This window comes from Eumetopias jubatus, unplaced genomic scaffold, assembly GCF_037043125.1.
Source record: "Eumetopias jubatus isolate StellerSeaLion01/CBP00866 unplaced genomic scaffold, mEumJub1_p1.0 scaffold_1, whole genome shotgun sequence".
In the NCBI taxonomy this organism is placed as follows: domain Eukaryota; kingdom Metazoa; phylum Chordata; class Mammalia; order Carnivora; family Otariidae; genus Eumetopias; species Eumetopias jubatus.
The window spans coordinates 128,553,180-128,575,554 of record NW_028274807.1 but is presented as its reverse complement, the minus strand read 5'-3'; the positions used below and the strand labels follow the sequence as shown (position 1 = coordinate 128,575,554).

Below are 22,375 nucleotides of genomic sequence, written 5' to 3'. Positions count from 1 at the left end.
ATATATACCATTTGTTGTTTTTTCTCTCCTTTCTTGCTTTTATTTTAAATTTTTATTTGATTCTTTTCCCTCTAGTAACTTACTAGTTATGAACTTGTCAATATACATTATTTTACTGTTCTTTTGGTGAAAACCATAGCAATTATAACATACATCATTGCCTTAGTATAATGAAACTTAGTTTTTTTTTTTTTAAAGATTTTATTTATTTATTTGACAGAAAGAGACACAGCGAGAGAGGGAACACAAGCAGGGGGAGTGGGAGAAGGAGAAGCAGGCTTCCCGTGGAGCAGGAGCCTGATGCGGGGCTCGATCCCAGGACCCTGGGACCATGACCTGAGCTGTAGGCAGACGCTTAACGACTGAGCCACCCAGGCACCCCTGAAACTTAGTTTAAGGAAAGTTATTACTTTTACCACTTTCCCAGTAATGCTAGGACCTTAAATACTTTAACTCCATTTACCCTATTATGTCTTTCACATTATTTTTGCCATAAAATTATATTCTACATAATTTTAAACTCCACAATATATTGTTAGTATCATTTTATAGAGTTAATACTGGCTTATACATAATTACAGAATTACTCTTTATAGTGTTCTTTATTCCTCCCTGCATTCCTTGTTTCTGCCTTCATTTTTCTTCAAGTAGAAGAATTCTGTCTTAGGGTTGTTTTTAGTGCTATCATGCTGGCAATGAATTCTCTCAATTTTTGCTTGTCTAAAAATGTCTTTATTTCACATTTATTGAAGGAAACTTTTTCTGGTATAGAAATCTAAAGAAGTACTACATCATTTTAATAGTCATATTAATAGTCTTACAGATGGGTACAAAATTTAGCTTCAAATAATTTTCATAATTTATAATATTTACATTGATCTTGGTGTTTTAGTCACTCATGGGATTTCTCCTAACATTCCCTTTCTTTCTAGCATTCTGTATTGAAAATAGTCCAGAATTTGGAAGGAAAAATACCTTGTGACCTTGATCAAGCCACTTAACTTCTTTGAGCCAGTTTCCTCATATATAAAATGGGAAAAATATAGTAGCTATATGTCACTGGAAATTATGATGTTCTGTTGAGTTATGTATGGAAGTGCTTTGCAATATGTGAAGTACCAATTAGTTAGAATTTTTTAGTGTCATTGTTATTTACTGAAACAAAAACATCTCTTTGTATTCAGTGTATATCCAGAATTCTCTTACCAGTGCACATTTTTATGATACCCACAAAATGGTTAAAATGATAGTATTCATGTATATGTTTATTTATACATGCCCCTGCCTTTTATAAGAAAGTAGGTTGGTGTTAGAAGTTACATAAAACTTACTTACACAGATTGGTTGTAAGTTTATTTTTGATTTTTCAAGCAACTGACACGAAAAGGGAGATCTGGCTGGTTACACAATTCAAAATCCTCATAATACTAAAAATAATCCATTAATTTAGGGGAAGTACAGTTCTTTCTTAGTACACTAAGTTTAGGCAGGAAATTCCCCGTTACTTTTCTTAATGATGCTGAGTTATTTAAAAGATTATTCTGCTGGTTTAGAGGTTACTGATTTGCATGGTTAATCCAAATCAGTGTTGGACTGATCTAGAATTTTAATATTCTGTTTCATATGCTCAAAGGGAGAATTATACATTTTAATGTGAGCTACAAGTAGCTGCTTTTCCACCCTACTTGCAAATGGATTCTATTCAGAAAACTAATACAGAATGCCAGTTTCCTTTTCAAAATGCTTGGATACACATTTGAGGGAAGGTTAGGCTGATAAATTAAAATTTTAGTTTGCATATATAGTATTAACAAAACTGCCTTAGAAAGATATTTAGCTGTATTTTATTTTTCCTTCATAGAGGTTCCTTACTACATTGATCAAATGTTTACTTGCCCTGCTGTATGCAGACATATTCCTGTTGTTTTGTTTCTTCTCTGACAAAAAGTGGTCATTCAGACTTACATTTTTGTAGGGTTTTTTTTTTCATTTTTCCCTCTTTATTTATTAAACATATTTTTAAATGGAAACGAAAGTACAGAACTGAAGCTTTTAAACAAACAATCAAAGGGTATGTTAGTGTCTCACAAGCAATGCCATGACACATCTGAGGTTTTGTATGGTGATCAAATTTAAAATAGGACATATTTAAATTCTTTGATTTTGTCTTTAGGTCTCTGGCATGCATTTTATATGAGATGTGCTGCATGAATCATGCATTCACTGGCTCCAATTTCTTGTCCATTGTTTTAAAAATTGTTGAAGGTGACACACCTTCTCTCCCCAAGAGATATCCAAGAGAACTGAATGCCATCATGGAACGGTATGGAAAGAAATATATTGTCACAGAAGCAATTTTAAATTGTACTTATGTTTTAGTTCATTTGAAAAATAATTTTCTTCTTAAACATTACAGCATGTTGAACAAGAGTCCTTCACTGAGACCTTCTGCAATGGAAATTTTAAAAATCCCTTACATTGATGAACAACTACAGGTATTTCAAATGAAAGGGATACTGGGAAACATGTATTAGCATTTATATACATTCGAGGACTTGAAGATAGGCTATGGGAATAAGATGCATTAAGAATCAGTCAGAAAAGAGAGAAACAAGATTTTTTTTTTTAAAGCTGAAGGAAATTATTAGTTGAACAATCTCTTTGCAAAAGAAGGTGTGTTAACTTCAGTTCCCCGAAGCCCCAGATATGAGAAGTTAGGGTTGTAATATTCTGCCTAAACTTTGTAAGCTCTTGGCTTACAAATCTTAAATATATACTTTGTAAATATATCCCTGCTAGGACAAGAACATACCACTAATAATGCTGAAATCTGGGGTTTTCGCTGAGCCTTTATTATGCCACTTCTTTCTTATATATCTTAATCATACTTTTTATTGATTAGGTGAGTTTGTTTTCCTGTAGATTAGAAATTTTGATGCAGAGAATCTATCTCTGGTGGTAAGAAAAAAGCAAACGGTACCTTCTTAGAAGATTTTTTGTTTTGTTTTTTTAACTTAGGCTTTTACAAATACCTCAGGCAAATTTCCTTGAGTTTTATGACTAGTTTTAAGGGGACCCACAAAGCAGTCATTCACCTTCAAAGATGGGCACACTTTTTTGTCCACGTCCAGTTCTAAGTTGGCAGGAAACAAGGATGCTGACTTGATGTGTCTGCATCAGTTGAGTGCTGAGCACAGTGCTGGAGGGGCTGAAAGGAAAGGAACAGCCATGGCTCCCGTCCTTTTGCAACTTGACTGCTAGTAAGAGAACCCAGTACCCAAGAAAGAGTAATTATACATTATCAGGAGCACTAGGAAGAAAGCTCACAGAATGCTGTAAAATAAGGGAAGGGAATAATGGCCTTTGTGGTCAAAGAAAGAGTAGGTGATGGTTCTCTACCAGTGAGATGGTGAGAAGCAGCCAGACATGTAAAGAGCCTGAGAGAGGGTTGGAACCACAGGGAATTAGCTGAGACAAAGCCCCGGATCAGGTTATGTTTCTAGATGGAGACATAGAGGGGAGGGTTCTTAGGCAAGAATGTGCGCTCTGGAGGAGCCCCTAAAGAAGTAGGGTAATAAGCAGTACTGGAGGGGAGGAGGCCAGAAGCTCCCTGGTACTTTGAGTTCTCCCTGTGTGTAGCTTCCCCGATGCATAGCCAGCTCCACTAGCCCAAGGGCAGGCCTCTGAAAAAAAAGGCACAGGTGCTAACTGTTGGGATCAAAACCACACTGAGGGGGCTATGAGCAGACCAAAAAAAAGTTAAAAGGAATCCAAGGAGATGATGGGAAAAGGGTAAGGCAAGTGAGGCATTTGCCCTGAGACAAAATTAGAGAGGACACCAAAAACTCAGTAATCAGGATAAATAACATTTTATTGCAATGTTTAAAAAAATCCAAATTAATGCTAAAAATCCATGGTAACAAAATATCAAAAGTTCACAAACAGCATCTAACAGGGCTAGGATTAGGGTGATGGAAGTGAGGTAAAATGGTGCAGGTTCAGGGTTGGATCTTGTCTTTATTTAAACTTTTATTTATTTTCTTTTTTTTTAATTCCAGTATAATTAAAATACAGTTAACAGTTATGTTAGTTTCAGGTATACACACTAAAGTGGTTCATCAGTTCTATACATGACTCAGTGCTCATCGTAAGTGTAGTCTTAATTCCCTTCCCCTCTTTTACCCATCCCCTCACCTGCCTGGCAACCACCAATTTGTTCTCTATATTTAAGAGTCTGTTTTTTGTTTGTCTCTTTTTTCATTTGTCCATTTGTTTTGTTTCTTAAATTCCACATATGAGTGAGATCACATGGTATTTGTCTTCCTCTGACTGACTTATTTCACCTAGCATTATACCTTCTAGATCCATCCATGTTATTGCAAATGGCAAGATTCAAACATTTCATATTATATTCTCCATGGCTTTTTGGTTTTTTTTTTTTATAATATTGCTTTAAAATATGACTTATCTCGGTTACTGAGTCTTTTGGTGCCCCTTCCGTTTTACACCTGAGGCGAGTGCCTCACTTGTCCCAGCCTAGTCCTGGCTCTGGGAGTGGGGACACTGTCCAATACTGGCAGAGACTGGGAAGAGCTTGTTTGTTCTTGGAGCTAAGGGGAGGCCTGCCTGTGGTGGGTAGCAGGGAGTGAGAGAACAGGCAGAGAGTGCCAGATGAAATTGGAGAAGCAGGCAGGAGCCTGATCCCCCACGACCTTGCTACATAAGCTACCCTGCAATTTTTTGTAACCCTTTTTGCAATTTTTTGTAACCCTTTTTCGAAGGAAAAGTGGTTACCAGTGGGTTTTGTTTTCAAGCTCTTAGGCATGGTCAATAACACTGCACATCAGAAAAGGCCCCTGGTAGTCGGCTGCCCTTTCATCCCTGAAGAGGAGTATTTAAAGTGCGTCAGGCTTGTTCTTTTTTTCAGCACCTGTTGTGTAGATACTCAGAAATGACTCTGAAAGACAAGAATTTGAATTGTCAGAAGGAGGCTGCTCAGATAATTAATGCCATGTAAGTAATTGCTTTGTTTTTAAAAAGCCCATTGAGCATATTCTTAAATACATTTGTCTTTAAAAATCTATTAGTGCTAAGCTGACTGCACAGGGTTTCCTAGAATTCACTTAAGTCTTGCCAAGAAATTAAGGAGCTTCAGCAAAGCCCCTTTGCCCCAGGTGGTAGTAAATTGAAATTATAAAAGTTTTAACAATTGCACACCTTACAGATCTGCAGGGTAGCTCTGCAGTTGCCTTGTAAGTATGTAGAGAAATTAATATCTCAAACGTTTAGTGATAGTTATGCTAATGAACCTTCCATATTAAGCATAGATAGTTTTCACATGTTGTTTGTTTAACAGGAACTGGCAGAGTATCTATTGAGAAGACAACACTGTGAAGTCCTAGAACAATGGAAAATAGCCCAATTTACTTCCTTGAGATATACATATGAAGTCGAGAATGTCTTTTTCACAAACATAATTATTTCTTGACGTAACTTCTCTCTCCTATCTCATTCAAAATTCCTGTGCTATAACATACAAGAGCCTAGAATACTAGGTGACTTCAGAACAGCCATGTATAGCTGTGCAGGCTGTGGACTGCACAACTCAAGAGGTTATATAAAGGCCAAATCTATAATTTTGCTGAGGAACTCTCTATGTAATTTTATGAGGACCCTATGAGAATGGCAGTCCCTCCCCAGAGCTGTGCAAGGCAGTAGGTGAGAACAGTAGCCCTCGTTAGCCTAATCTTCAAGGCCAAATAACAGTATGCTTCTCTGAAACTCAGTCCAGTGGTTTCTCAAGTGAACTATGTTTGTTTTCCAATTTCACATTCAAACTGAGGAAACTGGTTCATCAAAGGTACTCAGTCTTCGTTTAATGCATGATCTCCAGTTAAAATACCCTGCACCTCAGGGACTAATGTTTGAGGCATGCTCCTATAACCTAATTTCCTTAGGTTGCTAATTATTCTTTCAAGATGCCTGGAATTCCAATTTTATTTTATTTAAACTGAGATGTGAGAGTAGGAAAATACTAGGCTAATCTTAGCTATCATTTTGTACTGCAGTTGTGATTCCATTTACCTGACAGTGCTTACAGTTAAGGTGTGCCAGAATCTGATCGCTTGTATGGTCTTCCACATTATGAAATACTGATTTCAAATTGTCACTGTTTTTTTTTTCCCCCATGAACTATGACTGTGTTTCAAGGAGCTCTATTTGATCTTACAGAATAAGGGGTGTATATTCCAGAAAATCATGTGTCCCCTAGAGGCTGTGGACTGTATTCCAGAGGGATGAGAGCTGCTACAAATGGTCATTACAATTACACGATTATTACAAAATAATAAAGATTAGAGTGGGAATGAGATGAAATGGAGACTTCTCCTAGTATTTTGTAAGGAGGGAGCTGAGTGCAAAAGGCATTCTGCAATATTGGCCCTAACCAAGTCAAGCACAGAAACAATTATCATTGGGGATATGGTTGCAGACCTTTAATACATGAGTAATGTAAGCACGTTTCTTTAACTGAAGAAAGAGCCTCTTTTATTTTTTTTAAGTTTTTAAAAATATTTTATTTTTTGAGAGAGAGACAGTGAGGGAGGGAACACAAGCAGGGGGAGTGGGAGAGGGAGAAGCAGACTCCCTGCTTAGCAGGGAGCCCAATGCGGGGCTCGATCCCAGGACCCTGGGATCATGACCTGAGCCGAAGGCAGACGCTTAACAACTGAGCCACCCAGGAGCCCCAAGAAAGAGGCTCTTAAATAACAATTTTAACTAATATCCTGTGGGGTGCTTGGCACCGTTATAAGCACTTTACATGAATTAACTCATTTAAACTCACAAGAACCCTATGAATTAGGTACTATTATTATCTATTATTATTATTATTTTAATGATCATAGGGAGCTTAAATAACTTGCCCAAGGACATATACATGTAACCTGGGAGCTAGGGTTCAAACACAGACAATGTTATTAACCTGTGTGATAACCACTGTGCCATGCTTACCTGCTGTATGAAGCATAGAATATACAACATATTCAACAAAATTTAACTATTACAAGACTACCGTTTGGGTTCCTTTGATGTGTCAGACACTGTACATACATTGTTTCATATAATACTAAAGCCTGTTCTTTACAGATGAGAAAATGGAGCTTCAGAGAGGTTCAGTAACTTGCCCAAGGCTACAGAGCTAATTGTGTGGTAGAGATGGGGTTCAAACCCTGCCTGATTCCAAACATTAAATCCTATCCGCAGGGTTGTATTAGTCTGCCAGTCCATTTACTCCTTGATGGCCAAGATCCTAATTTGTCTTACATTATGAAAACCAGTCATAGGCCATGAAATGAGCAGAAATTTGGAAAGCACATAATTTGTTTTTAAACAAAAGTCTCATTTGAAAAATATTACCAATTAACCACAGTCCTGGTTGGCTCATTACCTACCCTGAGTTTATTAGTTTTTGCCTGGTCTGTCTCGAGATGCTTTCCCCTTCTCAGTAGTGTAATGATACTTCTGTAAAATATTTGTTTAATTTTTCTGAGCATGTTTGGGATGAGTTGCATGTGGGGGATCTTTATTATTTATAGGCAAAAAAAGATCCACCTGCAGACTCTGCGGGCGCTGTCTGAAGTGCAGAAAATGACACCAAGAGAAAGGATGCGGCTGAGGAAGCTCCAGGCAGCTGATGAGAAAGGCCAGAAGCTGAAGTAAGCTGTCTTTCCTTAAGGTACCCTGCGTTCTGGCCACTGCCCAGGGCTCTGAAGAAATTGACTGGAGAAAAACAGAAGCAAAAACAAGAAAGCAAAATGCACATATGCATTATATATTTCTTTGTTTCTTCACTCATTCGTCCCCATAGATGGTTATCGGATGCCAGCCACGATTAATGTCAGGCCTTCAGTCTTGTGTGCAAAGAAAGATTGAATGTCAGGGAGGTTTTTAATGATGAAAACATAGAGTCAGCCTCCAAATGAAGCCTTGTTACTGCTGACACAACCTGTATATACCCCAGTGAGAGGATGAAAAGAGTGGCTTCACTATGGGTCCTCATTCCCCAGATGTTTGCTGTACCCCCTCTGCCAGGAGACCTAGCTGGTCTATAGTGAGAAGAATGTACCGGCAGGAAATTGTGGGCTTTAGAAAGCAGACTGGAAGCAGCTCTGCTCTGTCAAGTGAAGCCCTTTGCTCTGGGCAACCCTGCTGGTAATTCAAGTATTTACAGGAAAAGGGGAGATTCCAAAGAGCCCTAGACTCCCAGTTTCTTGAAGACAGATTTTTCAGTTGGTAGGTTATCCAGTCTCCTAATTTTTCTTCTTTCTTTCTCTGCCAACTTTTTGGTAGCTTAGAAGCCCCAACTAAGAACTAGAGAGACAGAAAAGACCTGAAACTCAAATCTGTTCATTTTGTGACCTTGGTAACATATCTGAAAAAGAATTTGGAGGTATTCTTGCACTTACAGTACATACCATTTGGAACCAAGTAAGAATCTGTGAGACTACTTCTTTTCCCTTAACTCATGCTTTCTGTAATCAATGTGGAAAAAGATTTCTGTCAAAGTGCACCATGGGCAGTCGTGTGCTGGTAAATGTTTAACAACCACCACCTCTGGGGTTGTGGGGCTGGAGGGTGTAAATGTTCCCGCAATGGCCAATTTCAAGCTACCAATGTGATATCATCCAATGTTCAGTTAGAAGATATGTACACAGTCTGCTCTTGGGAACAAGTACAAGCTGGTTTCTGCAAACCACTGCACCACTCAGTGTGGGTTTGACTGAGAAAATATATTTACATAAATTGCTTGAGCCATTGTATCAACTAACAGTCCTGGATCTATTTCTGAGGCCTCAGGAATAGCAGTATTTCTGGGGTACCATGACTCTTGTCATTGAGGGTTTAAAAGGAAAATTAAATCTGACAGGAACAAATCAAAAAGGCAATTTAATAACTTACATGCACATTACAAATTATTTTTCAGATTAAAACTGTTTTTTATACACAAAGAAAGTCATAGATCTTCCATATGACCTTCAATATGTTTATTATTTAAAGGCAATGGTTATAAATAAAGTTTGGTCTTAATTTTATGAATGAATTGCTTTGGAATTGTTTTTGATCATTATTTCTAGAATTTGAGCACAGTCGTGTGTTTTAGCTAGAAAACGACTCTATTGTCAGAAGGGATGTAATGTACCCACTTTATAAACAAAATTTGACTACAGGGATATTCAGTGACTTTTCAAAAAATCTAAATCTAAATTAGCACACAAGTAATCACAAGAACTTAAATCTTTCTTCCGGCTTAGTAGCAAGTCTATGACATTTACCTCTTCTATACTAGACAAAACAAAATGTGTTGGAGAAAAATTCCCCTTCACAGTGGCTCTCAAGTTCTTTCAGTAAATTCTTTGAAATCTAGCTCTCTTCTCCTTGTTTGTGGGTTTATTCATCCTGAGAGCAGTAATTGAGTTATTAGGACATGTTGAGCATGGTCTGGGTATTGGTGACACACACCCTTGCCATCACAGAGAATGCGCAGAGGTCCAGACTGCCTTCTTTTGCCTCAGAGTCCCACAGATCCTCATGAGGAATCTGACGTGATAAGAATTCTGTGTTTTTAATATGTGTCAACCCCTAGTGTAATCACCTGATAGAAACTGGGATTTTTTTCTGGAATGTTCAGGGACCCCTGCTTCTAAGAAATGTTATCCCCGGAAATTAGAAATTGAGAAGTACAGACATGCTAATGTTTTGTTTTATAAAACCTAAATAACTTTATTCTTGAAGTTGCCATATGGCAAATGTGTGTATATCTAATTCTGAATTTCAGTGATGCATTTTAGGGATCCTAAGGATGGATAAGGAACCAGAGCATCATCATGTGTGCTTTAAAAGAGAATCCAGTGAGTGCTACACTGCATTTACCTTGATGAGGGAGAGACCCGTTGGCCTGGCTTCTCAACACCCCAGTTTGCCTGTTGAAACAGGGATCACACTTACCTGCATAATATAGATATGGCTTTAGCAAAATGCAGCTGTTTTCTACACTCACTTTAAATTTGCAGGAAGCTTGCAGAAGAAAAGTATGAAGAAAATAACAAAAGAATGCAAGAGTTGAGATCTCGGAACTCTGAGCAGCTAACTGTTGATATACTCCATGTAAGTGCTCTCTTGTTTTAAATGTTACATCAGACCTTTAATTGCTTAGATTCATCACATTCATGTGGCCAGTCAGGTAGGAAAAGGGACATAGGGGGAAGAAAGAGCATCCAGACCAATTTTGCCCTATTTAGGGTGGAGGTACTGGGGTTCATTTTAGCATATAGGCCAATGGTTAGTGATGACACTAATTCAGAGCAGCTGTACTTAGAGATGGATCAATACATTGATCCAAAAACATCAAGTGCCTACTGTGTCCAAGAAAACTCAATCAGCATGGAATGAACAATTGGATGAGTAAAATTATGACTTTGCAGAACAAATGTGTGTATATCTAATTTTGAATTTCAGCTGTGCTATTTTTGCATTACCTCTTAATCCATTGTTCTCTTTCTGTCTTATTTTTTGTTCTTTCCCTTTTTATTTTCTGTCTCCCATCTATATCATTGTGCATTGTGTTAATAACCCCTTTCGAACTCTGAATAATTACCTTGGATGTCCAATAATACATAGGGTTGCGGAGTCACATGAAATGGACCCTGAATCATTTCTTCAGCATCCCAAGCCCCTCAGTAGCAAATACATTTTCTCTAATGGTTAAAAACATCTTCATGAGCCATGGTATAGGCTCTGATACTTAAGGAAGTCTTTCTTCAGGATCATATTTGGACAATAGACATCAACCCCAACTTCCTAGCTCTTCTGGTAAAAGCAACATGGGAAGGAGTCATTTTTATGGAGAACTTTAGGTCTCAAATTCTGGTTGTTCATTCACTGGGGAATCTCTGTATCTGAAGGAGATTCTTTTTCTTTGGCAGGAAGAGCCAAGCCCCCCTGAGGCTGTTGGGCTGATCTCTGAAGTCTGGGGACACTCATTCTGCTGTAGCTCAGTGAACAGAGAGCTCCAAACCCTGGGGCATTGCAGGAGCCCCCAGCAAAGCTCACTTTCAGCCAGGCAGAGCTTAGGGTCACTTGTTTTCTGCCTCCATCTGAGAGGTAACCCACCTTTCTCAATTATTCAGTGGTTGTGAGTGTTGTCGATTTCTGAAAACCCAAAGTTGGACGAGATGGAGGGGTCCCACCTTCTCTGACCTTAAGAGTATCTCTTTCTTGGACCCTTTAGCAGATAATGTGGGGACACTGGTGACATGTGCTCAATCCCACTTGCCCCCCTCTCTGCTCATCTCCCACCCCGTTAAGTAAAGCCAGCTGTGGGATCTGTTGTGGGTCCCAGAGACATGGAAGATGGGATCATTCCCACTCATAGAACCTGGTGAATGGAAATGCTTGGCTCTTGCAGATGATATCCTCTAGCTGGTTCAGTCTTGCAGACAGGGTTGCTCAGCAATCTCTCCAATCCCCCCCCCCCCCCCCCGGTATCTTGCCCTGTTTTATGCAATTATATCAGCCATTTCCATCTTGGCCCCTCATTAACATCCCACCTTCTCACTTTCAAATGTCACTTTCTCTTTAGGAAAATCCTCTTTGACCTCACAGGTCCACAATCGACTGGCTCTTCTCTAAATTCTTATAGCTTACAGCAATGCTTGTCAAACTTCAAAATTCACCCAAATCACCTATTGGTTTTGGTAAAAGGCAGATTCTGATTTGGCTCGTCTGGGGTGGGGCTTGGGATGCTGAATTTTTAACAAGCTCCCTGGTGATTCTGAGGCTGCTTATCCAGGACCACACTCTGATTAATAATGGACAGAAATTGAGGATCTTGAAAGCCATTCACCTTCAGATGTAGTAAGACCTGGAAAAGCCACCGATTAACAGACTTTCTTATAGACTCTTTAGGAAAAAAGCATTTCATGGGAATGGAAGTAAAGGAAAAGTGACCTGGACTTTCTTGTTCGCCCCAGGAGAAGGATGAAGAGAGGAGGCTAGGCTAGGCAAGAGACACGGTTAATCATATTCACAGGCACAGAGTGAGGCAGGTTTAATGATATTCAAAGAACAAAGGGAAGCCAGACACTGCGGAGGGACTGAAGGGTTTTAAACATCTCAAGAAAAGGCATCAATGAGCTGGAAAAGAGGAAATAAAATTTAAGAAAGAAATTGGATTAATCAGATGCAAGAAGCTAAAGAAAAACGTGAAGAGGAGTAAAGGAAGAAAGAGGAAAAGGCTCCTATCTCTGCTCATACACATATTTATGATTTAATTTCTTCCTGATTTTGCTGGGGCTCGGTTCTCTGGTTCTTACTCCTTCTCTCTTGCCAGCTGATGCAAAATGCTTTATATTTCAAAAGCAGTTGTATGAGATAAAATCAGAGTTAGGGGAGAAAATGGGCTGGCTCTGTCATTTCTTAAACATGTTATAAAAATTCTTTGAGGCCTTTAGAATGGCTTGTTTTACCAGATCCTAACTAACAGGGCCTTTTATTTTGGCAGGCATTTTCTGCTTGGCTGAATTTGGGCTTTGAAATCACCACCTAGTTGAACGTGGAATCATGTTAGGCACCATTTCCTTAAAGGGTGGTAGCTTTAAAACAACTAGAATCCATAATGCACTCGATAAGCCCGGTCTTTCTTTTATCTTGTGGCACTTGTAGTTGTGATGGTACCAAAACTGGGTTTCTGTGAGAAGTGTGTAACTGATCAGGTCTCCATATATGAAATAGTAAAGGGGATCAAAGATCAGAGCAAATCCTTTCTAAGAGAAGCAATTATAACAATTCTGTCGGTTCTCTTCAGAGAACCTCAGCAAATCAAAGCCAATTGAAGGTCCAAATTCTTATTTTCCAATAATTTCTGAAGTAGAAGTGAAAACACACTTCATGCAATCTCTTCTTTGTTCTTAAGGTTGCCTGTGCACTGTCAGTGATCCTTTGAAATTTGGAACCAATTTCACCTCCTACAGCAATTATACAGTGCAAAAACTGGACTTCTTAAAAAATATTTGATGACTGTATTTTCACAAATGCTGTTATGTACCACAGTGTGGCATGGCTTTATTTCACTTATTCATTAAGATGAGTTTGAGCTTTCCCTTCTGTTTTTAATAAGAAGACCCTCTTGGTGTAGTTCTCCATGAAAACCACTTATCAAGGAAAATAGGTCAGTTCGACATTAGCTCTAGGTTGCAAACACACACACACACACAACAGAAAAAAACAAAATGATCTATTGAAATACCTACTGATATATTTGAGAGATTTAACTTTTGCTTTTATTTGAAGTATGAGTTCTTTCATGTGTCCTCGTAGATCTCTTTCTTTAGGAAGCTGGAGCACTGGAGCAGAATCACAGCACTGTTAAAGCTAGATGAGAACTTGGAAGTCATCCAGGCCAACAGCTCCACTTCTGAGATGAGGAACCGAGCAGGGCTGGACTAGGGGGAGGTGGGTGTGGGACCCTGGATGCAGAATTACAGGGGGTATTTGTTCTTAGCTGTGGATCACTCCTGCTCTTGCATGAGCTGGAAAGTGAATACCTCCATTGTGCACCTGGGCATTCCTCCTGCCTCACCCTAGTCATGGCCCTGAAACGGATGCCATGGAAGGTTCAGGTCACCTGCTGAGTTGGTTCAAGGCTGCTTCTCTTCTCCCAGGCTGCCTTTCTGAAATTTGAAAGTGGTATCATGTTTAAGGGAGAGGATTTGACAGATTTTTATTTCCAAATAGTCTTCTAAACAATAGTTTCATTTGTGGTAATCCTGTTTCCTTCTATTAGCTTCTCATGAACTGTTAATTACCTTCCACAAGGAATTTGATGACCTGACTTCAGAGAACCTGCCTGAGTCTCAGCCCATTCCTTCTTTGGACCTTGACCCACTTGAGTCAAGTATAGAAGATCATGGTATGACTGACCTTGGAGATCATGGTATGAGTTTGTGTCAGTATTCGGAAGGGTTGGCACATGGGTTGGTGTGGCTGACCCTCTAGTAGGCCTGGCTGGCCTCTGAGAAAAGCCTTGGATGGATGTAACCACCTTCCATCAGTTTGCCAGAGCTGAGCTGGGACCAGGATAAAAAGCAGAGAAGCCAAGGGATTTGTCTGTTCTCTTCTATCTTCTTTGTAATAGATGAAGATGAGTTAGAAACTCACACCAGGTGAGAAACCTCTTCTACATGAGTTAAACAATGTCATCATTAACTGACTCTGGAATAGTGTAGGACTGTGAATGCTCTGAAGTACTGTTTCCCTCTTCTAGAAGTGATTTCCCTGGCCTTCATAAATTTAAAGTGAATAAATGAAGTCAGGCTTTGGAAAAATCAACCATATGGATGTGCAATCATTGCCAGAAGCAAAGTGCTCAGAGCTGTAACTCAAATGGGAGAGAGAGAGCATAGCTTAATGGTTGAAAACATGAATTTTGGAGTCAAAAGCTGCCCCTATGAGGGGGCAGCTTCATCTTTGTAGATCTCAGTTTCCTTATCTATGAAACAAGAATAGTACCTCCTTTAGGAGTTGTGAAAAGCAAGTGAGAGTAGGCATGTGATGTGCTCTTGCCTCAGTGCCCAACATACAGTAAAAGCCAAAGAAAGGGAAACAATTTATGACCCCAGGAGAGAGGGTTATGACCATGGGGGCCATCTCAGGCTTGTACCACCCTCCCCAGTGCCTAGGACAAAGTGCCAGGAATAGTATAGGCACTCAGTAAATATATCTTGAATAAATGAATGAATGATATGTTAGTCTGGCCCTCTGAGAAGCAGATGTCAAGATGGGAACAAAAGTGCAAGGATATTATTAGGGAAATTATTAGGAAAATGTCTGCATAAAAGACATTAGGAAAGGAGCTGGAAAAGCCTGAACCATCAGACCATGATTCAAGTCATGTTCCAAATGAAAAGAGAGAGGTTTGGTGGATGTGTACTAGTCTGCTAGGCAAACAGAGGCAACCAAGACATCAGGAAGTCTTTAAGCAAAGTCAGCCCTCAGGGGGGCTTGCCTTAGTATCCCTGCTATACTTTAGCAGTGGTAGTAGCCTCTGAGAGAATACAGGGATGGATTCCAGAACACAGCCCTGGGGCCCTTGACCAATTATGCTCTTTGTTGTGGGAGGTCTTTCAGGTGTGTCCTCAGGGCTGCACAATGGTGTAACAACTCTCTTGGGCAGTAGTTGAGTTCTCTTTGCAAACTGAGAGTGAAAGTAGTGAAATTTGGATTGACTGATCATCTCAGCCCGAATTTGCATTTGATGTCTTCCTGACACAGCTTTTAGAACTTGTGCTGCCTCCTTCACCTGTAAGGAAACTAGCACCTGAAGCTCTTTAGGTTGGCATTTGCCGACTTTTAAAATGGTGTTGTGGAAGCCATCTGGTAACAGGTGTTATTGACAAACAAATATGTATATCAGACGGATTTGCATCTTAGAGCCTTTTTAGGTATTTCTTTAATATATTGTTATTTTCCAAAGGTAAAACTTAGAAGCACAGAAATATCCCATGGGCCTTTCTTTCTAAAAATATAAAACTGAGAGTTAGGCTATTGGGTGATGTGGATGACTTGTGCTTTACTGTAAGGCAGAGCCATCCCTGTGTATAAAGAGGAAGCCCCAGAACAGGATATTGAGTGGGTGGTCTAGGATCAAGAGGTCTGGGCCCATGAGTGGGTTTCTTCATTTCTCAGTATCTTCATTATAATGTGGCATCATGCTAGGACCTGGTTCCTAGGATGGTTGGAAGGAACTCCCTGAGACAGTGGGTAACATGGCTTATCACCAATGCCTGACATGGCGTAGCTACTTAATATATGTTAGCTATTGGGGCACCTGGGTAGCTCAGTAGGTTAAGCTTTCGACTCTTGATTTCAGCTCAGGTCATGATCTCAGGGTCCTGGGATTGAGCCCCACATTGCTTCAGGCTCCCAGGTCAGGAGGGAGTCTTTTTCTCCCTCTCCTTCTGCCTCTCCCCACTGCTTGTGCTCTCTTTTTCAAATAAATAAATATATAAAAAAATAGATGTTAGCTATTGCAATTAGGCATTGAGTAAATGTTTTTTGATTCCTGCTGAACTGAACAAGCAGGTCCTGTTAAAAATAAAGGGAAAAAAAAAAAAAAAAAAAAGAGGTCTGGGCCCAGCCTCTGGGTCTCAAGTAGAAAAGTACTTACTACTCATTTCATAATGAGAAACCAATGACATTATGTAATTTGCTCAAGAACTCAAAAGTGCCTGCTTTCTAGAGGAGCACCCTTTCCATTTTCCCCAAAGTGTGTGCATTTGGAGGGTGTGGGTAGGAGCAATAGATTCTCAAGAAGCAGACAAATGAGTCGGACTTTCAAAAGGCAGAGTCTTTGTGGGACTCTTGCTAATTTTTGTGAACTGTAGTAGTCAAATTACTCCTAAGCTAGCCCTGACCACAGGTTGCACCTGCTACCAGGAGACTCGCGCTGATGTCCTCCTTTGTCTTTTGTCAAGGGGGTTTCAATATGGTAGACCAGAAATTGATTTACCAGCCAAACTGGAAATGGTCAAATCTACTCCTTTGACCACCTTATTTATGCTATAAGGAAACACTACTTAGGTCTCCCATAATAAGCTGTCAGATCCAAAAAACACATTATGGTTTTAGTTGGGCCAAATGCCTTGTAAAATACGTTAAACATTCCCCTTATTACTTCCTTCCTGTGAATTTATATTTTTCTAAATTGGGAAGGGAGACCTAGAACTATGAAAACATAACCTTTGGGTTGATGATTGATTGGACTTATGGGCCACTTCAAGATTATTAGTGATCATAAAGCTGTATCATGAAATTTTGAGATATGAGACTTTAATTTGTTGATGAATTCTGAAGTGGTTATTTTCCCCATTCTCTTTGCCTTTTAGAAGATTTGACTCCAAACTTTTAGCACCCAGAGGAAGTTTTATTTATTTTTCATCTAGCATGTATATGTAAAATAAAATTACACAGCCTTTTTTTGAAGCTTCTACACCAAATGTTTAATCAGTCTTTGATGTCGAATTGGAAAATTCCCTCTGGGATGTGAGGAGTTAGTTGCAGAGAAAGAAAACTGAGTAAGACGTTATTTACATTTGATATGCATTTCGTTGACTACCACTGATTTAATCTAGCCAAAGTCATGGATAACCATTATAATCAAATGAGAGAGCACAACTAGAACATTAAAGAAATTATCCCTATCCCTAACCCCTTGCATGTGATACTGATGATTTCTTGCACGTTAATTTCTGCCAGGAATGTCATTGCATTTAGCTTTATTTTCAGCAGCTCCCTGTTGAGTTGCAGAATAGGGTTTCTTGCAAAGCTGGAATAGCTTGAGGCTCATGAGCTTGGTGCGGACAGAGCATGGCTCTCAATCCACCTGTTCAGATGATAAAGCTTCACTAGGGCAGGCCATGGCTGCCTGCCCATGGCCTGACCAGTTGTCACTTAAGTACCCTTTCAGCTACTCCTTGAGCAAGTCCCGAGCCCCTTCCCTGTGCTCAGAGAAAGCTCTGACCTCAGGGGGCGTTGTCCTTTGCTTGCCCATAAGAAGTCCACATGCCCTTTGTGGCTGTGGCCTGCTCTGTGACTTATGGTGTCCTCTCTTCCCTTTAAATGTCCAAGTGGAAATAAAGTGATTTGAAATCTGTTAGACAATGATATATTTTTATTGTTTTAATTTTAAAAAATGAAAACACTGACTCTGCAATTCTACCTCTAGATAATTACCTAAGAGAAAGGAAAGCATGTCTCCAAGACGATCTGTACACAAATGTTCTTAGCAGTTTTGTTCGTGGTACCAAAAATTAGAAATAAGTGTCAACCAATAGACGAATGGGTAAATAATGGTTTATCCATACAATGTAATACTTCTTGGCAATGAAAAGGAACAAAATATCAATACATACAACAATATGGATGAATACCAAAAATATTGTGCTGAGTGAGAGACGCCACAAACAAAGGAGTTCATATTGAATGATTGCATTTCTGTGAAGTTCTAGAACCAGCAGCACTTATCTGTAGTGATAGCAATGAGGCCAGTGGTTGTCTGGGAATTAGGAATTGTCTCAAAGGGCACAAGGGAATCTTTTGTGGTGATGGAAAAAGTCGATACCTTGATTGTGGTGGTGGTTTGCCCTGATGCATATATTTGTTAAAACTCGCTGAGTTCTGTGCTTTAAATGAGTGCATTTTATTGTCTATCAATTATACCTCAATAAAGTTGATAAATAAAAAGAACTTTGCTAAGATATCCAGAAAAAAGAAGAAAGGAAAAAAAAACCATTAAGAGTAATGCCTCAGTCTGTGCTTTAGCTAATGGATAAACGAGAGAGACTCTGGTGAGGTCATGGAGAGAGAAGGCAACTGTGAAGATCTCTAGTATTACTTGGGACACAAAGTCCTTAGTCCAGATAATGACATCTTCTAATGTCAACTGAGCAATATTGCCTTCCACAAGGAATGTTAACAGAGTTTTGGGGTCTTCTCTCCAGAGGAAAATTGGCTTAAAGATGAGGGCCTGAGATCCCTTAGCTCCTCTCTTCAGGCTTTATAGTTGGAGGTGTCACACTGGTGTGGCAGGAACCCATACCAGCAAGTCTCATAGGACCTCATGTCCTCTGAAAGCAGCCCGAACATACTAGAACAAAAAATAACAGCCCGGACTCCAAAACCCAGCCCAGAGAAGCTGGTAGAGCTGCCTGGCTCAGTAGACCTCAAAAAAGACAAAGCGCTGGGAGGTGTCACGTCTATGTTCCTAGATGTCCCATCACTCCCAGAGCTTTAGATGTCTTAAAGACTTCATTTCTAAATATAAATTGATGGTGGTTTTATTTCAGATTTGTCACAGATGCCACCAAGTTAAATTTGCGTTGCATGGTAGTGTTTCCACCTGACTCTCGTACTTACACCCAGGAATAAAGGCTCCTGCAGACACTCTAATTTCCTCCGCTCTAGAGGGTAATTAAAATGAATCTAATATTGAGTAAAGATGTGCTGATTCTCCACCCTGAGGCATTATTTAATAATTTAGACCATTCCTTCCATAGGAGAAGCTGGGTAGGTGCCTCTAACTGAAATTTAAAGGATTGTATCCAATTTGAAAACTTGAAGTGGATGCAGATTAACACCTGCCCCACTGGCCACTTCACTCTTGTGTCCTAAACAGGCAGGAGAGAAATAAGAGGAAAATCGGTCCCCAAGAACATCAGCTACTCCTAGAGAAAACCAGCACCTCTGGACCCCTCAAACTAATTTTCTGTCCTGCGAAAGCTGTATGTGATTGCATGGTCTATCCCTTCACCCTACATAAATTAACACAGCAGTTGTTACACTGAAGGTGCTGCTGGTAGGCCGGAGAGCATGCTTCGGTGGCCTTGCTGGTCCTGTCATGGGTCATGTTTGGAATGAATCAATTAGGGAGAAAATTAAATAAGCACCAATCATGGCTTTAAGGTCAGATAGACTGCAGAATAGAATAGACTACACCCTCTGATACTGTGTGCTTCAGACAGCACTTTGGACATAACATAGAATGGTTTTTCTTTGGCTGATGAAATTATTTTCCATGCCTGCAAGTTTCACAGCTGTGCCCAGGGCTCCCGCACCCACCAACAGGAGAACATCGCTCCGATGCCCGAAGGAAGTTAAGCTGTCACAGAAAACTAAGAGAGCTGTAGCGGATAGCGTTCGCTTCCAGTCCAATAACCATCTTGATTCATATGCTAATTTTTTGAAGGGATTGAAGTATTTTCCGTCGGTGTTTGTTTAGGCCAGGCTTGAATTTAGATATTTGTGATAGGAATTTAAATGTGTCTTCTCTGATCTTCGTAGAGGGCCTGTTTTGTAGCAGCGAGGACCTCGGCACTATCAGCCACCTCCTGTGTTCACTTGTCGGAGTCTCTGAGTTTTGGAAGTGAAATAGCACATCTCCCAAACAAACAAAAAAACCTTCCTGGCAGGGAACTGTGGCAGCAGTACCTAATACCGTCTGTTGTTCGGGACTAACAGCATTTTCCACTGCCTTCTCTTCTTCTCTTGCTTCCAAAAAAAAATTCAAAATAGAAAAATAGGAAGCCTAAGGAAGGTTCAAAGTGATTGCCATGTTTCATAGTAGCGTGTCTGTGTGCAAGCAGTGTAATGAATTTGACTTATTCTAAAAAAGTCCATTTCCCCACATCTGTCTACAGAAAGTGATGTTTGTGACATTGCCGGCATTTGCAGCTCACAAGTTAGACTTCTTTCTGAGATCGTGGGAAGAGTTCTTTATACACTCATTTTTCTGTGCACTGGTATCCACACGTCAGATTACATTTTAGGAATGTGTAGTGTAACTCTGCATCCCTAGCTTCACAGCTAACCGTGTCTTTCCTGCTCACCCCTGGGCCTGTCCTAGTTTCTTTTCCCGGCCATGGCTCCTTTAAATTATTAATGGAAGTTCTTACTCTTAGAGATTGGCCAGCTAAGTACATGTTTGTAGATGAGTTTAAGATGCCTGCAGGCTTTCACTGCATTTTGTACATGGGCATTTGGGGTTGTAGAGAGAGCGAAGTGACTTTACCCATTTTATATCTCAGATTCGTTTTTCTTCTGTGAATCTAGGAAAAACGAATAAACCCAACCCCAGCTTAACCCCACATGGCCTGCTTTCCTGGCTTCACGCAGCTTAGAACTAAATGAACTTCCTTCCTTTCCTCTGCCTTCCATATCCTCAGCCCCATTCTAAGAGATAATAATTTAACAGTTGGCATAAGTGGTTGCTTATGAATATATGTTCTCTAGCTATATATTTGGCCTCCTTTTATTTGTGAGATTACACATTTTGAAGAAGACTAACCTTTGTGTGTTCATAGTGTTCTCGATGAGAAATTTTAGTGGTATACTAGAGAGGGCTAGAAAGTGACTACTAGCCTTTGGCTCAGGCAGGATCCCAGGGTCCTGGGATCGAGTCCCACATTGGGCTCCTTGCTCAGCGGGAGGCCTGCTTCTCCCTCTGGCTGCCGCTCCCCCTGCTTGTGCTCTCTCTGACAAATGAATAAATGAAATTTTTTAAAAAGGTGACTATTGGTTAAGAAAAAGCAAGTTTTGGAAAATTAAAACAGTTTTTTCCCTTAGCCCCATTAGCTCTGTGTTATTGATGACGAGAGTGGGTCAGTGTCCTGATTGTGCAGGTGTGTTCAGAGGCCACATTTTCACCTATTCCCAGAAGGCCATTGAGCCATCTTGATGTCATTCCATACCTCACCTCTTACTTTTTACTCTCAGTAAATCATACTCTTACAAATGTTGATCTCACAACTCAAAATTCCACTAAAAAGGCATCATGATAAAAGTGTATGTTTCCCATTATATTGACAGTATTCATTGATTCCAATTTGATGGCACCTCCGAGAAGTGCTCACAGTACAGAAGCCTGTCACAGCACAGCAGCTGAAAGCCAATGGACCAGAAAAGTCCTTCGTTCCTCAAACCATGGTCTGAGGACTGCATCACTAGCATCCCGAGAACTTGTTAGAAATGCAGAATCTCAGACCCCACCCTAGGCTTACTGACTCAGCAGCTGCAAAATCCCAGTGATGTGTATGTGCATTCAAGTTTGAAGAGACTGAGCTGGACTCTAAGCTCAACAAGAACGGGGACTATGTCTGGCTCATTTTATTCCCACCTGCTGACACAGTGACTGGCTCTGAGCTGGTGCTTGGTAAATATTTGTTGAATAAATGATTAAATCTAGGGGGAAAATTCTATAAGAACACTAATGCTTTTTGTCATGAGCAGCATACATTTCTTGCAGACATTGATTCAGTTGGGGAAACAGTAGAGTAACAAGTTGCCAGGAGAGGCTAATTCGTGTGCATTGGTGTTCCCCTATAACTTTTACTCTTTCTTCTTAAGGGAGATGGTAATCTCATTTTACCAGATGGATCTTGGGAAGAGGAAAAATAAAGGAGGAGTGTCAGAGACATGGGAATGTAAATCCTCCATGCATGCTTTTTGAGTCCCCTAGACCTTGCCTCTTCCTTTATAGATACCCCTCCATTTAAATAATCTCTAATGTAAGCCACCACTGTGCAAAAATAGGGTTTCTTTTTCTTCACTACCCATAGAACAGTATTTAGTTTAATAGAAGTGGTCACATCACCACAAAGTAATCCTCTCAGATTCCTTCATGTATTTGCTAAGTGTACACATTTAATGGGAATGAAGGGGTTTTACGAAGTATAGTCTGTGTTACAGGTGCACACTCATCTCTTTTGTTTGCATCAGCTTAGTCTCCCCATGGAATCCATGACAACACTTTACCTAAGACAGAGCA

At 40.0% G+C, this 22,375-nt stretch overlaps 1 protein-coding gene across 1 annotated transcript in view; it reads left to right on the top strand.

The window, feature by feature from the left end:
- NEK11 (NIMA related kinase 11) overlaps positions 1-22,375 on the top strand; it is a 243,807-nt gene that overhangs the window by 100,251 nt on the left and 121,181 nt on the right. The window contains 6 exon segments of the mRNA XM_028099169.2: positions 2,174-2,323; positions 2,417-2,495; positions 4,928-5,013; positions 7,596-7,715; positions 10,071-10,164; positions 13,873-13,990. Of these exon segments, the coding sequence (XP_027954970.2) occupies positions 2,174-2,323; positions 2,417-2,495; positions 4,928-5,013; positions 7,596-7,715; positions 10,071-10,164; positions 13,873-13,990 (647 nt within the window).